General features: G+C 37.5%; 3 protein-coding genes across 4 annotated transcripts in view; 1 reads left to right on the top strand and 2 right to left on the bottom strand.

Annotated features, from left to right (window-relative positions):
• Nucleotides 1-81: 81 nt before the first annotated feature.
• LOC128512850 (ras-related protein Ral-A-like) lies at nucleotides 82-12,432 on the bottom strand. Its single transcript, XM_053486309.1, has 5 exons — nucleotides 12,006-12,432; nucleotides 5,412-5,610; nucleotides 3,343-3,551; nucleotides 3,052-3,226; nucleotides 82-2,959 (listed from the first exon to the last, which is right to left on the bottom strand). Exons 2-5 carry the CDS (start codon nucleotides 5,523-5,525, stop codon nucleotides 2,840-2,842), a joined length of 618 nt encoding a protein of 205 aa, XP_053342284.1. The 5' UTR covers nucleotides 5,526-5,610; nucleotides 12,006-12,432; the 3' UTR covers nucleotides 82-2,839.
• A 1,360-nt stretch (nucleotides 12,433-13,792) lies between these two features.
• Nucleotides 13,793-16,697, bottom strand: c25h7orf25 (chromosome 25 C7orf25 homolog). Its single transcript, XM_053486227.1, has 2 exons — nucleotides 16,609-16,697; nucleotides 13,793-15,534 (listed from the first exon to the last, which is right to left on the bottom strand). The coding sequence occupies exon 2, from the start codon at nucleotides 15,516-15,518 to the stop codon at nucleotides 14,220-14,222; it is 1,299 nt and encodes a 432-aa protein (XP_053342202.1). The 5' UTR covers nucleotides 15,519-15,534; nucleotides 16,609-16,697; the 3' UTR covers nucleotides 13,793-14,219.
• Nucleotides 16,698-18,685: 1,988 nt separating this feature from the next.
• Nucleotides 18,686-20,051, top strand: part of fbxl7 (F-box and leucine-rich repeat protein 7) — a 42,034-nt gene continuing 40,668 nt past the window's right edge. The window contains exon 1 of one of the 2 annotated variants that reach the window (XM_053487272.1): nucleotides 18,686-18,961. Coding sequence is in view for 1 of the 2 variants with exons in the window: in XM_053487271.1 (XP_053343246.1) it covers nucleotides 19,071-19,107 (37 nt within the window). In the remaining variant the exon portion in view is untranslated. Of the gene's footprint in view, nucleotides 19,108-20,051 lie in introns of both variants that reach the window. The other variant, XM_053487271.1, reaches the window with a different exon arrangement.

Genomic DNA, 20,051 nt, shown 5'->3' with positions numbered 1-20,051 from the left:
TGCTTTTATTATAAATGAATCAACATTTAGATTAATATTAAATCCAGAAGGACACACAAGAACAACACCAGGCACAAAATATTATAATAAAATCTCTTGTATTTAATTTTTTTTTGGCTCTGAGTTAGACAGCTGCATTAATTAACATAAAGTAGAACAAAAAGTACCTGGGGGCTTCAGCAGAGCATGTTGTGTTTTAGCGTCATTACCCCTGTGTACCATTAATCACAGAGTGAAGTTAGTTATTATTATTATAGAAAAATGTCAAAACACACGAGTTCCAATGTTATTGAATCGCAGTTAGCAGGAAATGATCGTCAAAATTATTCAGACTTCAAACAGAGATGGAGCTGCACATGGCGTTATGACAAAACCCACAGGACGTTATACAGATCGGTCTGTTCCGGAGGTTACGAGAAGAAAAAAGGACCAAGGTTCGATAATTCACTATAAGCTTATGTGGTACGACTCGCGGCCTGCACTACATTTTTGAATTAAAAAGAAAACCACAATTTCCTTTCTTCCTTCCTTTTATGGAACAGAAATCGAATACACATGAAAATATGAACTGATTAAAGCATCACAATGAAAAAAAAAAGACTGAATAATTTAAATACATCAGTCACCATATTTTCTCAGTAATACGTAAATTTCTGTCACGCTGATATTCGCTGCATGTTTATTAGGAAAGGTTTATTAATGTCTGATGGTTCATACAGCACTGTGCAAAAGTCACCTTTTTTTTTTAAATATAAAAACTTTCTTAGACATTTATTTTCTGCATGATCAAGTCGGTAATTCTTTTTCTTTACAATTTTTTTTCAAGAAAGAAATTGTTTACTACATATTTTTTCTCTTTCTTGGATGTCAGTTAAAGTAAAATATTCCATAAAGCCCCACTTTTTTCAGACCAAAAAAAAAAAAAAAAAACAGATGTGAGTTGGACAGTAAAAGTCATGGAAATCTCTTCAAGCTGCTCAGTAAAACTCACCACATAAATTCTTTATTAAACTGGACATGTTCCACGTTTGTACTTTTTTAAAGCACAAACATTTGTCGCATGAAATCTTCATTTTAAGTGATTTACTGTTTAATTCTCTTTATAGCAGACTTTTATGTTCAAATTGTTTATTTATGAAAGAAATCTTTGCACCGCCTGAGACTTGAGGGGGCGACAATTCATAGAAAAACAAGAGGGCCCTTCACACACAAGACATCTGGGGTCTGTTCTTCGTACGTCGCTTGACACATCCGAGATGAATTGACACATCTAAGATGGGAACATCGTGCTAATTACGATCTGGCTAAGTCGGTTCTTCGAGCTCACATGTTTATGATTAGTATATCTGGATTGAGTTGTCTAGGATTATTGCGCGCTCGTGCAGTGGTTTAAAAGGCGATATGCAATGACAGTAGAAACACTGATCACAGTGCTTTGATTGGTTGACGAAAAGGAAAAAAAGCGGCTCAACTTTTTTTGTAACACGTGTTATGCCCTGAAATGCCCCCCTGCCATGGATTGCCCCCCCCTACATAATCGCTATCAAATATTATATTAGAACATAAATGCATAGGTTAATGGTTAAATTACATGAGAAAATAAAATAAGCAATATGAAAATAAATGTTGTATATAAAAAAATAGAAATATTAATATTTTTCAAATACAACATGTATATTTTTATATTGTTTATTTTACAATAAAATTAGTTTCGTCCAATTTATCATTATAAAATATTTATTTTTAATATATATATATATATATATATATATCTATATAAAATATTATTTGCATATTTTTATGACAAACCCCTGAAAAATAAATGTGTTACAAAATAAACATTATACAAGAATTTGTATTAATGGTCTTGACGGCTGTCTCATGCCTACGTTTATTATAATAGTAATATCATATTTGATAATAATAAACCTATGAATTTATGTTTATATATAATATTTGATAGCCGTTATGTGTGTGTGTGTGTGTGGGGGGGGGGAATCAGTCGTGCTCTTTAACCAATCAGATGTGACCTCGCCATTTTAACCAATCATAACCCACCAGGAGCGCAGGCTAAATCCTGTTTACATAAAATAAACCTGCTCCCGAGCAGGTTCAAGCTTACGGATATGTTACTATGACAACAAATGCTAAAGGCGCATTGAAGAACGAAACAATCCAAGATCAGGACAAATCCACAACAATTAAATCCAGCTAACTGAGTTAGCGACGTACGAAGAACGGAACCCAGAAATCAGGAGGATGACATCAGCACTTTCAGACATCGGCACTATCATAGCAATGACGACGACATAATAGCTATGACATCATCTTGCTGATGCTTGTGCCCTTAAAATCAAGAGAACTTAATTCTGTTACCTCTATTCACTATTTGCTCACCTTCTAGCTTGTGACCTGATTGGTTAGAAAGTAAAAATGCGTCTTTGCATCACTCTGCACAATCGGGAAAACGATTTTCAAGCATTCAGACTGGGCTGTTTTTTTTTTTCTTTTTAAAGCGTCTGCCTTGCATTCATTTCCTACAGAAGTACACAAAACATACCAAGTGTGAAAGTAGCCTCGCTGTTTGTTTGTTTATTTTTTTCCATTGTAGTACTGGGTCTGCCGTGTGACTGATGAAAAAAACTCATTGTAGTGTAATATGACTCAACCTATTTACATTTAAATAATGAAATGTTTTGCGATCATCAAGACTTGTACACGTGTACATACCTGCCTTTCTGTCCCGTTTTTACACCAAAGAATATGAGCTGTAATTAGACAGACATTGAAAATAGAAGGACATGACACCACAGCGGAAACAAAAAAATAAAACCAGTCATTATAAAATACAACATCTTTCCCGAATCCTCTTGATTAAGCTCTTCCTTTTGTCTTTCCCGTTCTCTTTGCCTTCCTCCATTTTCCTGGCTCGGATTCCACGCATGAGGTCGAAAAACACCTAAAAGTAAAAAAGTATTAAACCGGATATTAATATCCAGACAGAATCTGGAGGACAACACACAGGTTTTAAGTGAAGTGAAATCTGCGTACCTTGTCCACATTGGCCCGGGTCTTGGCGGAAGTCTCCACGTAGCTGACGCCCCACTGATCTGCTCGAGCTTTGGCCTCCTCCGCACCCACCTGCCTCCGGTCCTCCAAGTCGGACTTGTTTCCGACCAACAGGAAGGGCACGTTCTCATCCTCCTTAACTCTAATGATTTGATCTCTACAAAACATATTTGTTATTCAGGGTTTTTTTTAAGGCTTGCTTAGCAATATAAAAGCAGGAAAAAAAGACAGACTAAAATTTTTTTCCATATTAGCTCAAAAAAATATTCCAACCTGAAGTCTGCAGTAGCAGCGAAGGACTCAGATTCAGTGATGGAGAAGACACAGAGAAAACCCTCTCCGCTTCGGAAGTAGTTATCCCGAATGGCAGCGTAGTCTTCCTGTCCTGCTGTGTCCAGAATATCAATCTGCACCTCCTCTCCATCCAGCACCACCTTCTTCCTGTAGCTGTCGGCTTTGGTGGGCTCGTAGTCTTCTACAAACTAAAAGAGAGAGAGAGAGAGAGAGAGAGAAAGACAAACACACCATGAGCATGTGAGTAAACGGGCAAAACATTCCTCTAACATTTAAGAATACATAAGAATAAGAGAAACGATCAACTTTTAATAAGTTAATTTTGTTATAACAGCCGAAAGTGTTTGCACCCGACCATCACACCCATAGTTGCTTGTTAAACCTCCACTCTCACATTGAGGAATCATTTCACTAGATGTAGGATTTGTGTTTTACAAGAGCATTAGTGAGGTCAGCCTGCGATGTAATCAAATCGAGGTTGAACAGCTCTGGGATGAACCTTGAATTGATAAAATCAATGTGTCTTCATGAAGCTCGCTTTAAGCACAGCTTCGTTAAAATTCTATACAACTGTGTGCTTTGAGCACATGAGTGAAACATGAGTGTGATGGTCAGGTGTCCACATACTATTTGCATTATAGTATATCTTATCCAAAAAAAAAAAAAAGAAATTAAGTTTAAGACTTAAAGCTAGGGACAACCTCCCCAGGACAAAGTGTTATTACTTTGGTGTAGCCTTATAACTTTCCATATATAGAGTCGTAAATCCGATTCAACTTTAGCACATTGATTCCTAAACATAATAACTTAATAGTAACGATGATGGTGGGTTTTGATTTCCACCACTGTAACACCACCCCTCCTTTAACTCCAGTTTAAACTAATGCAGAAATCTGATGCCTCCACCATACCTTGAATTCTCTACATACACCACGTCACGCCCTTTCTACACCCACTCCACTGGCTCCCTATCGAATACTGTAGCAATTATTATAACCTTATACCACACCCTTCTTTTACTTTTCCCCATCAAGGCTCTTATTCACCCCCCCTATGATCATCATGGGCTCTAGAGCTTTTAGCCACACTGCTCCCGCTCTCCCAAAAAAAATCTATAACACAGATTCTCTAGCTACAAGTCAAATCACATCTTAAGACCTACAGTACTGTGTAAAAAAGTTTTGACCCTTCTTAATTTCATTATATTTTGCTTCCAAGCACTACATTTTCTTGTATTTTCGATGTAGTCTTCCTGAAAGACTTTTCTTGCTCTCATCATTTTTAGTCCCAGTACCTGAACAGTCTTAGAGGAATGTTTTTTTGTTTGTTAAGCCACACAGTGAAAAACATCTAACAGGAGGCATGAAACAATGAGAAACAGGTGCAGATCATGACAGATGACCAGGCCTGTGATTACGTATACTGCTGATGCTCAATGCTAAGGTGTTGGAACGGATGAAATGAGGTTGCTGCTGAGGTTTTTACATACACAACCTATTTTTAAATTGGATCTTTAGACACTTTGTTCCCATTTCTTTCATTTAATTTAATAAGAAGAAACAAGGAAGCTCAGGATATTTTCATAGGACTGTATCTATTTATTAATAAGCGCTCATAAAACATGTTTACAGGCTGCACTTAAATCAAATCTTATACATCATTTTACAGTTGATACATCTGTGATGACATTTTATTTCATATTTATTGGTTGTTTGCTGCTATTATTGTTATTTGTAATAGTGACCCTGAGTGACACCCCATGGCTGTGCTGGCATATTTAAAGATGTATAAGCTAACGGTACAAAACTCCACAAAACATTTAAGAAGCTCCATGATGTTATGATGTGACTATATGTTACTAGATTAATAAAGTATTCATTTATATAGACACGAATTTGTGAGTAAGGTTGCATATTAATTTGCCACTGAACGACTCTGACCAGTAATCCAAAATATCACTGGTAACAATCCAATGTGTGTGTGGCGTATCATTTGATACTGTACAATTAAATAACAAACGACATGTGTCTTCGAGACTGAACTCCTACCTCGTCGTACATGAACTGGAGCGTCAGTGCGGATTTGCCCACTCCACCGCTGCCCACCATGATCACTTTGTGGAGGGCCAGAGAGTTCGGCGCTTTCGGTTTAGTAGCTGCCATTTTTCTTTAAAAAAAACAAAGGCTCCACAGGAGGTAAACCAAACAGAAAACTTTAACAGTGTTTACTCAGCTTAGGGAAGGAAACCTGGGAAAAAAAGAAAAACACAAACACAGACAAGTTAATGTAATGCAGCATGTGTATTGCACTGAAGCAGTCACGGTAATGTGATTACAATGCATTATGGGAACACGATGACGTGCCGCTCTAGAAGTGTCAGGCACTAAACAATAGCGCTTCTTTTTCTTCTTCACTCGCCGACTCTGACATCATGCTGTTAAAAAAAATACTTGGCAGTTTCGGAAGGAAAACACTGCTTACAGCAACCGCTGACCAGGAAAGAAGTCCCCGGGAAAGAAGTCTCCAGTGTGTATATATATATATATATATATATATATATTGGATATATATATATATATATATATATATATATATATATCTATATATACACACATGAGCAATTTCTCTCTGGGATTAATAAAGTTATTTAAATCTTGAATATATATTTCTTTTTTTAATAGCCTTTACATAAACACTGGACAGTCTCATCCTCCAGGATTTATGTTTATGAAAAAAAAAAATCACTGTGATGCCCAATATGTGTTTGAACAAAAAAAATCTGTAATGTCACTGGTTATATGAAAGGTCTTGCACGCTACTTAGTATGATCACTTACAATCTAAAATTATTCGGCACAGAGACTTAGGCTAAGTTTTGATACTATTTACTCCTCTTGGGATAGATTTTTTTAAAAGATGATAAACAAATATTTTTATTTCCTAGTGCATAAACTGCAAAACTGCTCTGCAGATTAAAAATCCCAAATCCATCCACTGCTCAGGTCAACTAAAGAAGGATGTTTTCTTGTTTTCTTTTTTTTTTAAGGTTAAGATTATTACATGCAATTGTGCTCATTGAAAAAAACACAATGTACTTTCATATCTGATCGTTCAAGTCAAACTAGGACTTTTGAGAATAAAAAAAATGTTATGAGACAAAAAAGTCCCTTAGTCTCTATAGAATGCCCTACAACACTAATATGCAGCATTTTTTATAACGTTATTGCCGAAGTTGCAACACAAATCACATGCATATGCATGATAAACCTGGTAAAATGAAAAGCAACATATACAGTAGATATTCAAACTGCATATTAGGGAGGCAAATCACGATACCTCAGGGCTGCTAATTTATATTCTGATTCTTTATCACTAAATCTTAAATTCCAGATTTAAGGTAAAATTATTCTGTCACAATTTTAAGACATTAAACCTTTGAAAAAAAAAGTTGTCATAACTTTTAAAAGTTTTATACCTTAAAGCCAACATCTTCATAACTGAATTAAAAACAAGTAATTTAATGTAGCCTGTTTTTTTATAGCATTAGCTTTCTCACTTAAAACATGGCATACAAAATAACTTAAACTTTAAATACATTTTTTATTATGTAAATTGCAATAAAAATGTTTCTGTTGCACCACTCGGTTATATCCAAGGCTAATGAAGCTGAAAACCAGCTAATTCTCGTCACTGTCTCATCAACCTATGCATCATAACCAAATCGATTTTCCTTATCTCTACTAAATATAAAAAGCATGAAAATCGCAATTTCCACACCAAAGTATTCAATTGTAGCAGCAGAAGCAGCAACTGCAGTGTCACAAAATATGAATACCTCTATATTATATAACCTTTATTTATATCCTATAGAGTCTGCAGTATTTTGAGTCACTTCTTCTTTTTCTTGCCCATTTCTGTATCTTTGTTACTGTGCATTAGTAAACCACACCTTCAGAAGACAATCAAATGGGGTTGAGGAAGAGAAACAGGACATTTCTGTTCCTCTGTAACCACACCAAGGACACACTCCAGAATGGGCGAGGGAGGCTTGTCTAAACATTAAACTCAGCCTGCTCTCTATATGCAAAGCTTCTGCATGCCAAAGTCACAAAAAAGTGAAACATTAACTGTTTAACATCCTTGTCTTTCCTGGTTTATTTACCCACAGTTTTTTTTTTTTAGCTGTGTGTTGCTGGATTATTAAATCTCCTGTTGAGTTTATATTTATCTTAATAAGCCATTAAAAAGCCTGCATTCGAACGGAATTTCAGCCAGCGCTTTGCGAAACATGATTAAACCGCCTCCCAAGCGGACCATTTTCTAAGTAAGGTCATTTTAGTAAGACTTGCAGTTTCCCAGAATGCTCGATATGCCTTCGGAGGCAAAATAAATTATAATTTTAATGTTTATACCAGCTGTTCCCATCACGTGTCATTCTATCCAGCTGGCGGATGCCAGTTGTAAAAGGTAAACTCGCACCGGAAAGCTTCTGTTCATTTCATTAGGAGGACACTTAGTTTAGTTGGTTTTTAGAATACAGCTTTAAGGTTTGTTGAAAATGTAACAGCAGCTGTGTTTCCGGAGCTGCATGTATCTGTGTTTGCATCATTTGTGATACCGTTTTTCGTTCCTAAACGGCTGAATCCTGAAATTTGTGGTAAAACACTGATATTGAGTTGGTGTGGGCCTGGATCCTGTAATAAGCACAGAAGAACTGACATCTCGAGAGCTGCAGAATTTCCTAAATCATCAATAATCGACTTTATGTCTCAACTGAAAAGAGTTTGAAAAACACCACTCAAGTTATTTCACCTTTCATTTGGACTCAGAGGAAACATACAGTATAATATATAAATTGCTATAAATTTATAGTATAACTGTACAACCAATGGTGGGCAATTATTTGGTTGAAAAAATGCTAGACTTGCTAAGAGAAACGCTTTTATGGGACTTGGGTACTTGTCGTGTCTGTTTGATTAGTATTATTATGCAAGTAGCAGGTTCATCTCACTAATAGAAATCTGTCTTTTTAAGTATAGTAGATAGTTTTATGGTATTAAACTGGCCCCAAAACTCATGCATGCTTTAGCTGCAAATTTTAAGACTAATCTACCCACGCAAAGTTTTAAAACTAATACTTCTGAGAGTCCATAAAGTCTAAGCGATGGATGAAACGCCTCTCCTCAGCAGTAATATATGTTTCTGCACACAACCTACATATTTGCCTATTGCTAAAAGTGTCGTCTGTGACGTTGCATGCAAATCACATTGTCAGAGAGAGAGACGGTACTCTACCTGCGAAAAGACTTCACAGAGATCCCAAACAAGCCATTTCGCCATTTTTTGTAACCAGAGAAACGAACACATGCACACATTTATCTCTCTATAGGAAAGTCACACATGACTAAACATGATTTTATAGTGAAAGAGTTCGTACTTGATTGCCTATTTAACGCTTGCCTATTTACTGTATAAAAGCAGCAATAAACCCCTTTTTTAAAAAGCCTTTAGGCTAAAGTATGACGTGACATTCCTAGATAATGACATATCTAATTAGTCTCATCCAAATTATTATTCTAGGCAAAGTATCTTAAACTAATTTTCCCTTTGGCTACGGAAAAATTACCACATAGTTTTTTTTTTAATGAAAATAAAGGAAAAAAAAACACTTTTCATGTACTCGGGAACTGTTCACATTTATTTTAGGCATTTGGCAGACGCTCTTATCCAGAGTAACTTACAAAAAGTGCTTTGAAGTTTCTGTCATTGGATAGATATATACACTGGGTTACTAGGTTATTAACTAAGTGCCATCAGTCAAACACAGTAGGGAAGATTTTTAATTTTTTTTTAAACACAGAAATGGACTGCTGTTTAGGATATGATGTCACCATAGTCACCCATTACCCCTGAAACCTGCACATAAAAGTTAAGGTCAACTCTGTTCTACTTTTCTTGTTTGTGTTTCTTGGCAGATGACAAACCAACTGAGTGCATATTGCCACATCAGGTGTATTTGGGTGCAGAAAAACATTACTGATGTGAAAGGTGGCCAGTGGCAAAGTAGGAGGCCTAATGTGGCAAACACTGTCAGACTTTAGGAACTAGTTTTCTCTATTCATTTCTCTATTAGTTTTACATGTGGAGGTGAACTCATGCCATCATCTCCTGGATCTTTCTTGTGTCCGAATTCATCTATCTTTGTTGGTCAGAGTCACAGTATAGACACTCCAGAAAGAAAAAAGGCACAAAAACCAATCTGGAGACAAGTTCAAACTCAGAACAATATAATCCGTTCCAGCCACCCAAAAATATTACCAATATTACTACAATCTTATTTTTTTAGGCTTTTGAATGTATGCTGAAGGCAATGTTGGTATTGTGAGTTGAACCTTTCTAAACAGCTTTCGCTTACTGAAAATAAATTAGCAAAATTCATAAACTTGCTTCACTTGGCTTTTCACTGATGCAAATAAGATTTGAACGGCTCCTGGATATATGCGCAAGTTAACCAGGATTCGGCTCAGTTCGGTTCCTTCATGTGCTGAAAATGCTTTATATGCATCTGAATGCACTTAAGGCAAAAATCCATGGGAGAGGGCATTCATATGCTGAGGTTGCGCTATATGTTTGCATTTGAGGTGGTAATATGTTGCAGTTCCTCTATGATCCTACAGGTGGGAATCTAAATGATTTACACATTAGCAGGCAGCACAGCGCCTTGTGTGCTAGGAGCGGATTATTCACTAAATTTGTTTGTAATTGAAAGAAAATAGGGCTGAAACAAATCCTCAAGTAACTCGAATAATCCGATTACAAAAAATGATCGAGGAAAAATCTTCTGCCTCGAAGATTCTTTTAATTAGTTTTAAAAGCTTGCGTTATGTTTTTGCGCAGTTATTTGTTTGCAAGCCTGCCAGTATACACCGACGAAGAAGCAGTGCTTACGTCACCCACAAAGCGGAAGGAGACACAAACAGTAAGCTGTGTATTGATTTGAGGGAGCGTTCTGCAAAATGGAAAAGACCGATAAAATTATCAGCGAGCTAAAGAAAAGAACTTTTAGTTCTAAAAGTTAAGTTGCACGAATTAGTGTTTTTGTAAATTAATTTATACATTTGTTTTCCTTAGTTTTTTGATACTCAAAGTCATCTGAAATACCTTTTTTTTGTTTTTGCATCTGAGAAAAGGATTAAATGCATTTAAAAGTGTAATGCACTTAATTAATCTCAGTCAACTTTAAGCTATTCCTTGTATTGAGAATAATGACAATGTTTATTTTTGATAAAATGCTGTATGCATTTTAAAATAAAAGTAGATTTTTCTAAAAAGAACAGCAATTAATCTTTAATCATTTTATCCGAATACTCGATTACATTTTTGGTAGAATACCCGATCACTAAAATATTCAATAGCTACAGTCCTAAAACAAAATAATGACAATAAAAAAAAGCAAAGAATTTGGACATCATCCTGAATAACAATACAAATCGAATAGGCACCTAGGTATTGTGATGGGCCAGGGGTAGCTCAGTGGTTAAGGCATTGGACTATGGTTCGGAAGATCCCAGGTTTAAACCCCAAAACCACCAAGTTGCCACTGTTGCCCTTGAGCAAGGCCCTTAACCCAGAACTGCTCAGATGTGTTATGAGATAAAAATGTAAGTCGCTCTGGATAAGAGCGTCTGTCAAATGCCTAAATGTGATGATATCATATCAGCTGGTCCTTGGTGATTCCTGTCCCTAATATGTACAGTAGTATGTCTCCTGTGCAAATGGATCAGACATCCTACGACAACATAACACGACATGACATGATACAGCAACATAACGTGAACACCTGAACTCACACCCGAATCCAGACAGTAGTCAGTCAAGGTCTGGCCTGAAAATGATCCATACACAAGCCCTGAGTGATGCCGGAGATAAAGGAAGGCGTCTGTGTAATGTGTAGAAGCGTACTACAGCTGGGCGTGTGAGACCCTGAAACAAATCTTATCTTACGACATGGATAAAATGGCGTCAGCCAAATACTGTACCAAGAGATACAACAGCTGTGTGTAACGGTTTGGCTAGGAATCTAGACAATGTCAAATGTGTGTGTGTGTGTGTGTGTGTCTCTCTGTCTCTCACTCTCCAGTCTCTGGCTTGGGTGTGGTACTGATATTGTATTTACTAATAATTCAGTGGCCTAAAGCTGCTGATCATCATGCCTGGAGTGTTTTATATTTATTAATATTATTATTAATATTATTATTATTATTATTAATAGTTACATAAAAGAAAATTTATTTTTTTAAACGGAAGGACACTGTTCTACACCATGAGCTTACTGTTAGCATCGGCTAGCACACCCAAAAAACAAACCAGCACGCGCGAAGAACGTAATTTTTCGTTACCATGACAATTATTTTTCTTATCAGCATTAGCTAGCATGAAGTGACTAGCCGTTTAACAACACATCAATTAATTTAAAGGATTACCACACAACACCAGAATGTAAAGTTTAATCTTTGTGGATATAATAAAACTACTTGTCAGCTAGCTAATAGTAATCAGTATTGTAGTGTATATAAACAAGTGACGCTAGTTAGTCAGTTAATTAGTTGGTTGTTTAGTTATTTAGCTAGTGAGTTAGCTTACCAAGCGTCACGCGCCGATGATGTCTGGTCAGAACCGCTCGCTCTGCCTGTGCCGGTGATTATCTTCTTTTTTTTTTTTTTTTTTTACCTCAGAATAAGATGAATCAGTAAAGCCCAAACCTGCTTACTGTCCCTGGAACCGGTTCCTGCTCAAACCCTGAGCTAAAATGCTAAATAAACCCGTGTTAAAAAGCGCCAAATGACCGCTGCGTCTTCAATTATTCCTGTGTAAACTTGGCTCGAGGGCTAACGAAACCAAACTTCTTAAGCGTCCAAAAACATACCCCAAAATTAAAATTTACTTCAAACATGTACGTCTAAAAATATTCCAGATTATAATATTTCCTATTTTTTTCTGTCCCTTCACTGCGAGACAAGTTTGACATCTTTGTTTCGTACCTTTTTTTTTTTTTTCAAGTGTGACGTGATAAACCAGGAGTCGATTCCTTGAACAAAAGAATTGGCTCTTTTCAGTTCCAGGCATTGTGCGAGAGTGAAGCCGGAGTCGACTCAGGAGTTGTGAAATCGATTCAGCTTAAAGAGAGTCGGAAGTGTTTTTTTTCTGAAAACAATAACATACAATCCAAAAAAAAAATCAGGCAGGAAAGATAATAAGGAGGGTGGATACACAAAACAAACAAACAAAACATGCCACATAATTCACATAATTGTATTTAATTTAATTGTATGTAAATTTTTTTTTTTTTTATGTTGAATGGTTTTAGGAGCAGAGTTACAGAAGGAGCAGCTGGTGTCGATATACTTCTTAAACTTCTTAAAGTAATAAAATATTTGAAAAAATAATGTTCATACAATAATTTAAGTTAGACTTCTCTTATCTTGTTTATTAAAATATATTTATAAATGAAAAGTCCAGACTTTTAAAATAAGGACCATAATTGAGAAAAACATTCTAGTTTTACATCCCATGAGGTACAGTGACAGTAAGTTGTTGATGATTGATGAGCAATTGAAATTTTTTTTTGTCCATATCTGAAACAGAATACAATACCAACAGCGTAACCACACCTATGGAAACGGCATCACACACAATGGAGAGTTCCTCTGCAGATACAGAAATGGAATAAACAAAGAGGAATTCAGTGTGTTTGCGCCCACACAAATAAATACCTCTTTGTTCATTCAATATATATATATAACCATTGGGTTTAAGACTGAGAGGCAACATCAACTAAGATTTTTTAAAGCAATTTTTAAAGGATATATATATATATATATATATATATTTATAAAACTGTATTTAAAAATTAAAGACTAGGAGAGTAAAGTGTGCTTATAAATACAAGTATAAGCAAACATGAAATGCAAAAAAAAAAAAAAGAAAGAAAAACATATAAATGTGTAGAAGGTATTCCAATTAGTTCCTCTTTTTTTTTAGTTTATTGAACCGTTAATCAATTCTAAAACAAATGAATCAGAGCCAACTTTCAGCATGTATGGATTCAGACCTAGTGTCAAAGACACTGTACAAAAGATTGCATAAAAATGTGTGAAAAGTATTTTAGAAAATGGAAAACGAGAATAAGAAAGTAATATACCGTAAGAGGATTTAAGCTTAAAGGAAGATGTATGTGATCAATACCAGAAGGTGGCGGTAATGCAACTTACTGAATTCCTAATGCAGTAAAACAAGAAGAAGAAGAAGAAGATCCTATAGCTCTTTTCTCTAATGACTATCTTCTATTACTTGTATAATTATGTCTGTAGATTTGTGACTAACTTGCATGCACACACTCCTAAAAAAAAGGTATTTCAATGAGCCAGGCATTTTTATGAATGTTTATTTGAACTTTTTGCAGAACAAACAAACAAACAAAAACAATTATATACACATTGACACTTCCATGAAGCACATCCAAGCATAAAGACTGCAAAAACACAAATAGTTCTATAACTGTGGTTCTGAATTTTGACATTATATTTCAGCATGTCTTTTGGTTTGTCTGCAGTTTTTGCAAACTTAAATTGAGGCACTGAGTTTAGAAATGGAAAAAAAAATCATGCTGCATAAATGCTGTCTGTATTAGCAGCCCAGCTGTGTGACCTTCTGTACAGCTGTATAAAAGCATAAGAACGAAAACTGCCTCGTGCAACTGTTTGGAGTAAATCAGACATCATTTAAAGTGCTATTGTACGTCATTCCACACACTTCTGGCATGATCGATTGATCGGTTAAGTTCGCACTTTTGGGCCATCATATGGGCGTGGCTCTCCATTCTTTGCCTTCCGTCAGCGCTCGGGGTTGATGGATGAACACACTGAAGCGAACGCCTTGGTTAGCAGCAGCACGCACAAACCCGCTGTTAGCGGTCATAGTGACGGCGCGGAGAGTATCGCCGGTACCGAAGATCATAAGCGACCTATGGTTGACCTTGGAGCTGGCGACAAGTCGCTGCGTGCGCTCCGAGGGCTCATCGGGAATGACGGTAAGCCTGGCTAAGAGCTTCTCGGCTCGTTCGCGTTCTCCCGGCCCACCGAGCGTGTCGAGAATGGTGCGGAAGTCGTGCACAGCCGAGTGGCACGCGAAAAGCTCCTTTCCTTCCATAAAGGCGTCAAGCTTTGGAAGCACCTTCTCCTGGCGCTCCTGAGCCGCCTGCTCGGTCAGAACATACTCCCTGAAGGTGAAGTGGCAGTTTCCGTGACTCAGAGACGACACATACGTGATGAGAGTAGTGATGTCGAGGTTTACTCGCGGACACTCTGTTACCTTAACGTCGGTTGGGAACGCCAGGCTTGCCACAACAGTGTCTCGGTCCACGCGGGTGTTCATGAGCTGTACTTCATCATCATCATCATCCTCACCCTCATCATCACCATCTTCGACGTCAGGCTCATCCTCTGTGGAATCGCTGTCATCATCATCATCGTCATCCTCTTCTTCATCCTCATCTGATCCAACTACAGCGTTCACAGCGACGATGTCACCTTTGACGGAGATGCCCATCTCTTTGAGTCGATCAGCCATAGGACTGGAGACGCCGTTATAGAAGGCGAAGATGATGTGCGGGTTGCTGTACTGGATGGGCTGCTGCTGGCTGGCCTCAAGGTAATCTTCCGCCTGCCGGATTACGCTTTTGTCACCGTACTGCCCTCGGCCCTGCCATATGTTGTGTAACGCCTCCGCTTTGCGTCCGATTGCCTTCACCCACGTGTGCCCGCCGTTCGCCACTACGTCCACCACAAGTGTCTGCTTCCGTCCCTCTGCACCCTCGTACGCGAACACATGCAGAACGCTAATGACGTTCTCCAGGCTCTCGGCCGACTCCACCACTGCTTTCAGGTGAGTCAGATTGGTGCTCTGCAGGTGAGACTCTTTGATTGCGACCTGCCCAGCTTTCACTTTCTGCAGGAACTTCAGCTCGGCACGGAGTTTGCTGCACAATTTGGCGCGACCTTCCACTTCCTGGTTCTGGTGGCTACACAGCAGATCCACTCGCTTCAGCAGATCCTCGGCTGTTTTGATGCACTCCTGGAGCATCGGGTTGAAAGCCATGGCTGTAACTTTATTTCTAGAAGATAAAATATAATCCAATGAAGAAGGTGTAATAAATAAGCTACATTTGTAGAACCATGATAACTATAAATTTCAGAAAGGTCTTGTCTGTACATTGGTCAGAATTTGCTCTTTCAATGTACGTCTCATACATTTGACGAAACAAAACCAGTCTCAAAAAAAATTCTGTCTGACAAAATTTTATGAAACTTTGCCAGCCCTTAGGAGTTGCCTGAAGTTTAAAAGCGATGTTATGAACAGTTATGTCCAGGAAATAAGCCACTAATAAGCTCTTCGCTCAATGTAAACAAACACCTGCATCAATATATCATATTTTTTACTTTGGCTGAAATAAGAGCACTAAAGTGGTATAAGTGAATTTTAACACACTGGAGTCATTTTAAGACAAAACTTCATCTCTATCTTCGATTTCTCATCTGTGATTCACTCTCTGATGACAAAAGAAGGACAACTTAGCGTAAGATACTCAACCTTACAGAATGTGATCTCTTTGTATTAATAAGTTAGACAGAGAGTTCTGCTGTACAGAGAGACACACAGACATGTACGTGGGCTTCAACCTCAAATAATAATAATAATAATAATAATAATAATAATAATATTACTGATTACATTAAAGATCATCATATTATTTTTAGATTTAACCTTTTAACTGTTTCTATAAACTCTAGTTTTCCATCAGTGACACGTACTTACGGTAATTATGAAGAAACACGAGTGTGTTCTGTTACAGGAAAACAATCAACGTTGAAGGAATTGTGTTCATTGAAAATGTTTTTTTATGCTTTTATCTAAATTTAGGTGAAAATGAGAAGCTGGAGTCGGGACTAGAACATTTAAAGGGATAAAAATGTCTAAATTTGTTTGGAAATGAACCACAAAACAAGCTACTTGATACGTGACAGAAGGACGGGATGAAAAATCTCTGTATTAAAACGTCAGACAGCCACGTGAGCAAACTTGCTAAATTACACATTTACTACTGCTCATGTAACTACAGTTAATAAAATAAATAAGTCTAATCAGAATTTAAATGATTTATCTTTATATGTATTTAGAAAGCACTTACATCGAGAAAGTTCCGCAGCCCTCTGTAGTTACAAGCAGCAATCGACTTCTTCTACGCTTGGTTTTAGCAGCCGCTTACGTCGGTGTGAGTTCTTCTTTGTCGTCGTTAGGACTGTGCTGTGTCATTGATAGCGCTTACTGCCACCTGTGTTTAAGAACGGAAATTACAACACAACTGATCCATTTACAATTTACTAGAGATGGGGAAAAAACGATAAAGTTATAAATCGTGATTCTTTTGTGTAGTGATTTACGTATTGCCACACTGCCACATTACTGTTTATTACTTTTTTATATCTGTTGTGTAACATCTTAACAGGGAGCTGCATAATAAACCTATAACAACCTGGAAAAACACTGTGAGAAATGATGCAACTTAATAATAATAATAAAGTATTTTTATGTATGTTTATAATGATACTGCAGTTATTTATTTTATTCTTTTATTTCTACATGTAATGTATTCCACCTGCTTTTGGAGTATTTGTTATGTCTTTTTCATTTTTTGTTGCTTTTCATTTTTCCATATGGTCTCCATGAAGACTGTACAATTGTCTTGTCCTCATTTTTTCTGTTTAACTTTTTATGATAGCCTATATTTTAAATTTACAGTTTGAGTTTTATATATTACATATTACATATTACGCTCTTTTTCATGTAATGAAAATGTAATCGCCATCAAGGTCATATGAAAGAACTGTTAGAGACACGTACAGTAGATGAGTAAGTAGGCCTACATATATTTATTTATTTGTTTTATTGTTTTTTTAAAGACTGTTCGCATACTGATCTTATAAGTGCATATGTACTGTAGGAACTGATGATGGATGATGGTCTTGCTGGCTCTCTCCCTGACATGGAGATCAGCTGGTTTTAATTTTGCTCTGCAGTGATGCAATGAGGCCAACATGTCAGCAGAGGGCCCAGTTGAGACCAGTAAGTCTCTCTGCCAGAAAGAGAGAGAGAGAGAGAGAGAGAGAGCTTAAAGTGACTTGTTATGCTGCCAGACATCTCTTACACTCATGTCTGGTATTTTATTTCAGTAGATCATTCATTTTTGCGATCCATATGTCAATGCTGTCTCAGAATAAAAGCCCACTAGATGAGAAAGAAAGGTGCATGAAGTGTAAGGCATTGCTCTGACAGATCTACAGGTTGTCCTTAAAATGCAGTTATGTACTTTTTAAAAGTTTTACTTTAAGTAAAATATGCAGTAAAGGCACCACAAGGGGAGTGTGCATGTTGGTGCCTGGTGGGTATAAAGGCATGCAGATAAGGTTAACTGCCATTCCCAAATCTCCAACTAGTCCAACTAGGGGCCATGAAGGCCAATGATGATTACTATTGTATTTATTCCCATTTTTACGACTTTGGACAAAGCCAACCACTCAGCCACCATGCCTAGTTTGTGTCTTTGTACATGTTTAAAGATGTTTATGTCTTGTTAGTTTAATAGCAAACCCTCAAAAATTAATGAATTGTGTAAGATACATCAAATGTTTTCAGTAGTTGAACCTGGACCCTGGAGGTGCAAGGCGACAATGATAATCCACAAAGCTGTCACTAAGCTGCTGTGTGTGTCATGAAGGCTTAGTGAGTTTCCCTTCAGGTACTCCGGTTTCCTCCCAGAGGCCAAACACATGCAGGTTCTTCTAATTCCCAAACTGCCATAGTGTGTGAATGTTGACAGGAGGTCCTAACACGGTCAAAATTAATAAATAAATAAACAAATACCATTGGCCTACAGCGGCTCCTAGATGGATGGATGAATAGATGAATGGACTTTACGTCTTGTGGAAAAAAATGCACAGGATATTAAAACATTATTATTATTATTACTTTTTAATAACATTATTGTTATCCAAATATTTTAAATACACCAATCATTAATCATTCATCTATTAAGAATTTTTGTACATGTTGGGATTGCTTATTTAAACCAAAGTAACTAATATACAGTATATAAAAAAAATACAATACAATATGGCACGTAAGAGCGGCGCGTATTCAATTTAGGGCAAATGCGCGTGCCTCGACGTGCACGCGCATCAGCTTAGACAGAAGCGAGTGCGCGCTCCCGGATCAAGAAGTATCTCCCATCTGGAGTTCTTCTTTCTTTCTTTCTTTCTCTTTCTTTCTTGTATATAAATATCTCATTTTCTTCGCACGGTTATGATCGCGTTTGTTCGGTAAGGAGTTACGAATTTTGTTCCGACATGGAGACCAAGCCGAGACTTGGAGAATAAAGGAAGGAAAAAACGTTGGAGAATAAAAGCGCGGAGGAAAGAAAGGGCTTTCGGAGTTTGGAGCACCGTTATGTCCCGTTAGGAGATTTATTATTATTATTAGAAGGAGTAAGTTTTTGGGGAGTTTATTTCCTTCTTTTCGGTGTTCTTTTTTCTATTTTTTTTAATCCATCTTTTGATGTACATGGGTCATCGGTGAGCTCGCGCGCTCCGCGGGATGGGAGCGAGCCAGGGCAAGCAGAGCGGGAGTGAAGGTGAGTGAGTGACCGCGAGCGGCGGCGGCGGCAGCAGCGGGGGCAGCGCGAGCGCCGTGGCGCCTCTTATTATTCCTTCTTATTCTCTTTCTCTCGCGCGCGTGCGTGCGTGTGCGCGTTCTGCATTAGTTTTTTTTTTAGTTTTTTTTTACGCGACGTGTCCTCTCCGCATCATCACTCAACAGACAGTAAACTTTAACTTGCGTCATACGTGCAAACCTCATTCTGAAGTGTGCACGCTCGAAAGGATCTGCACATCTGCAGACATCTGGACACTTTATTGTCACTCATGTAATTCCCATCCATCCAGAGTACAGTACTTCTTTAGCTCATTTTGTCTACCAGTCAAAAAGATCTTTGTTCAAAAAGTTTGATTTTGCCTTGGGGTCCATGTGCATTTGCATGGTTGTTCTCCCCGTGCTTGGTGGGTTTTCTCCAGGTACTCCGGTTTCCTTCCACAGTCCAAAGACATGCAGATTAGGCTAACTGGCATCGTGTAGAATGCATGTGTGAGTGTTGACCGAAGGTCCAACCACAGTCATAAGAATTAGAACTAAATACAACAGTAATCATTATTGGCCTCTACAGTCCCTAGTTGAACTACAGAGATTTCTAGATAGATGGATGGATAGATGTTCCCAAATTTCCCATAGTGTGTGAATGAGTGTGTGTGTGTGTGTGTGTGTGTGGCCTACGATGGATGGGTGCCCCATCCATCTAGGGCGTACCCCACTTCTTGCCCTAAGTCTCCTAGGATAGGCTCCAGGCCCCCCTGTGACCCTGTATACTGGATAAAATTGTATAGACGATGATATATTTTCCTCAACGCTATAAAATAACACATATTTAATTAAGTAAAAACAACAACAGCAACAACAACAAGTCAGTTGTTATTTTAAGACACGAAGGTCAGCTGTTGTTGAAAAGTTCTTGCAAGAAAAGGA

This window comes from Clarias gariepinus, chromosome 25 (assembly GCF_024256425.1).
Source record: "Clarias gariepinus isolate MV-2021 ecotype Netherlands chromosome 25, CGAR_prim_01v2, whole genome shotgun sequence".
Taxonomy (NCBI): domain Eukaryota; kingdom Metazoa; phylum Chordata; class Actinopteri; order Siluriformes; family Clariidae; genus Clarias; species Clarias gariepinus.
This window is presented reverse-complemented; position numbering and strand designations above follow the sequence as displayed.

What these genes read in the sequence shown, in the direction of transcription:
- LOC128512850 (XM_053486309.1), bottom strand. Translation starts at nt 5,525, where the DNA reads ATGGCAGCTACTAAACCGAAAGCGCCGAACTCTCTGGCCCTCCACAAA. An exon ending in TCCAGTTCATGTACGACGAG is followed by an intron (nt 3,552 to 5,411) that starts GTAGGAGTTCAG and finishes TCTCTCTTTTAG; the next exon opens with TTTGTAGAAGACTACGAGCC. An exon ending in CCCGGGCCAATGTGGACAAG is followed by an intron (nt 2,960 to 3,051) that starts GTACGCAGATTT and finishes TTTTACTTTTAG; the next exon opens with GTGTTTTTCGACCTCATGCG.
- c25h7orf25 (XM_053486227.1), bottom strand. Translation starts at nt 15,518, where the DNA reads ATGGCTTTCAACCCGATGCTCCAGGAGTGCATCAAAACAGCCGAGGAT.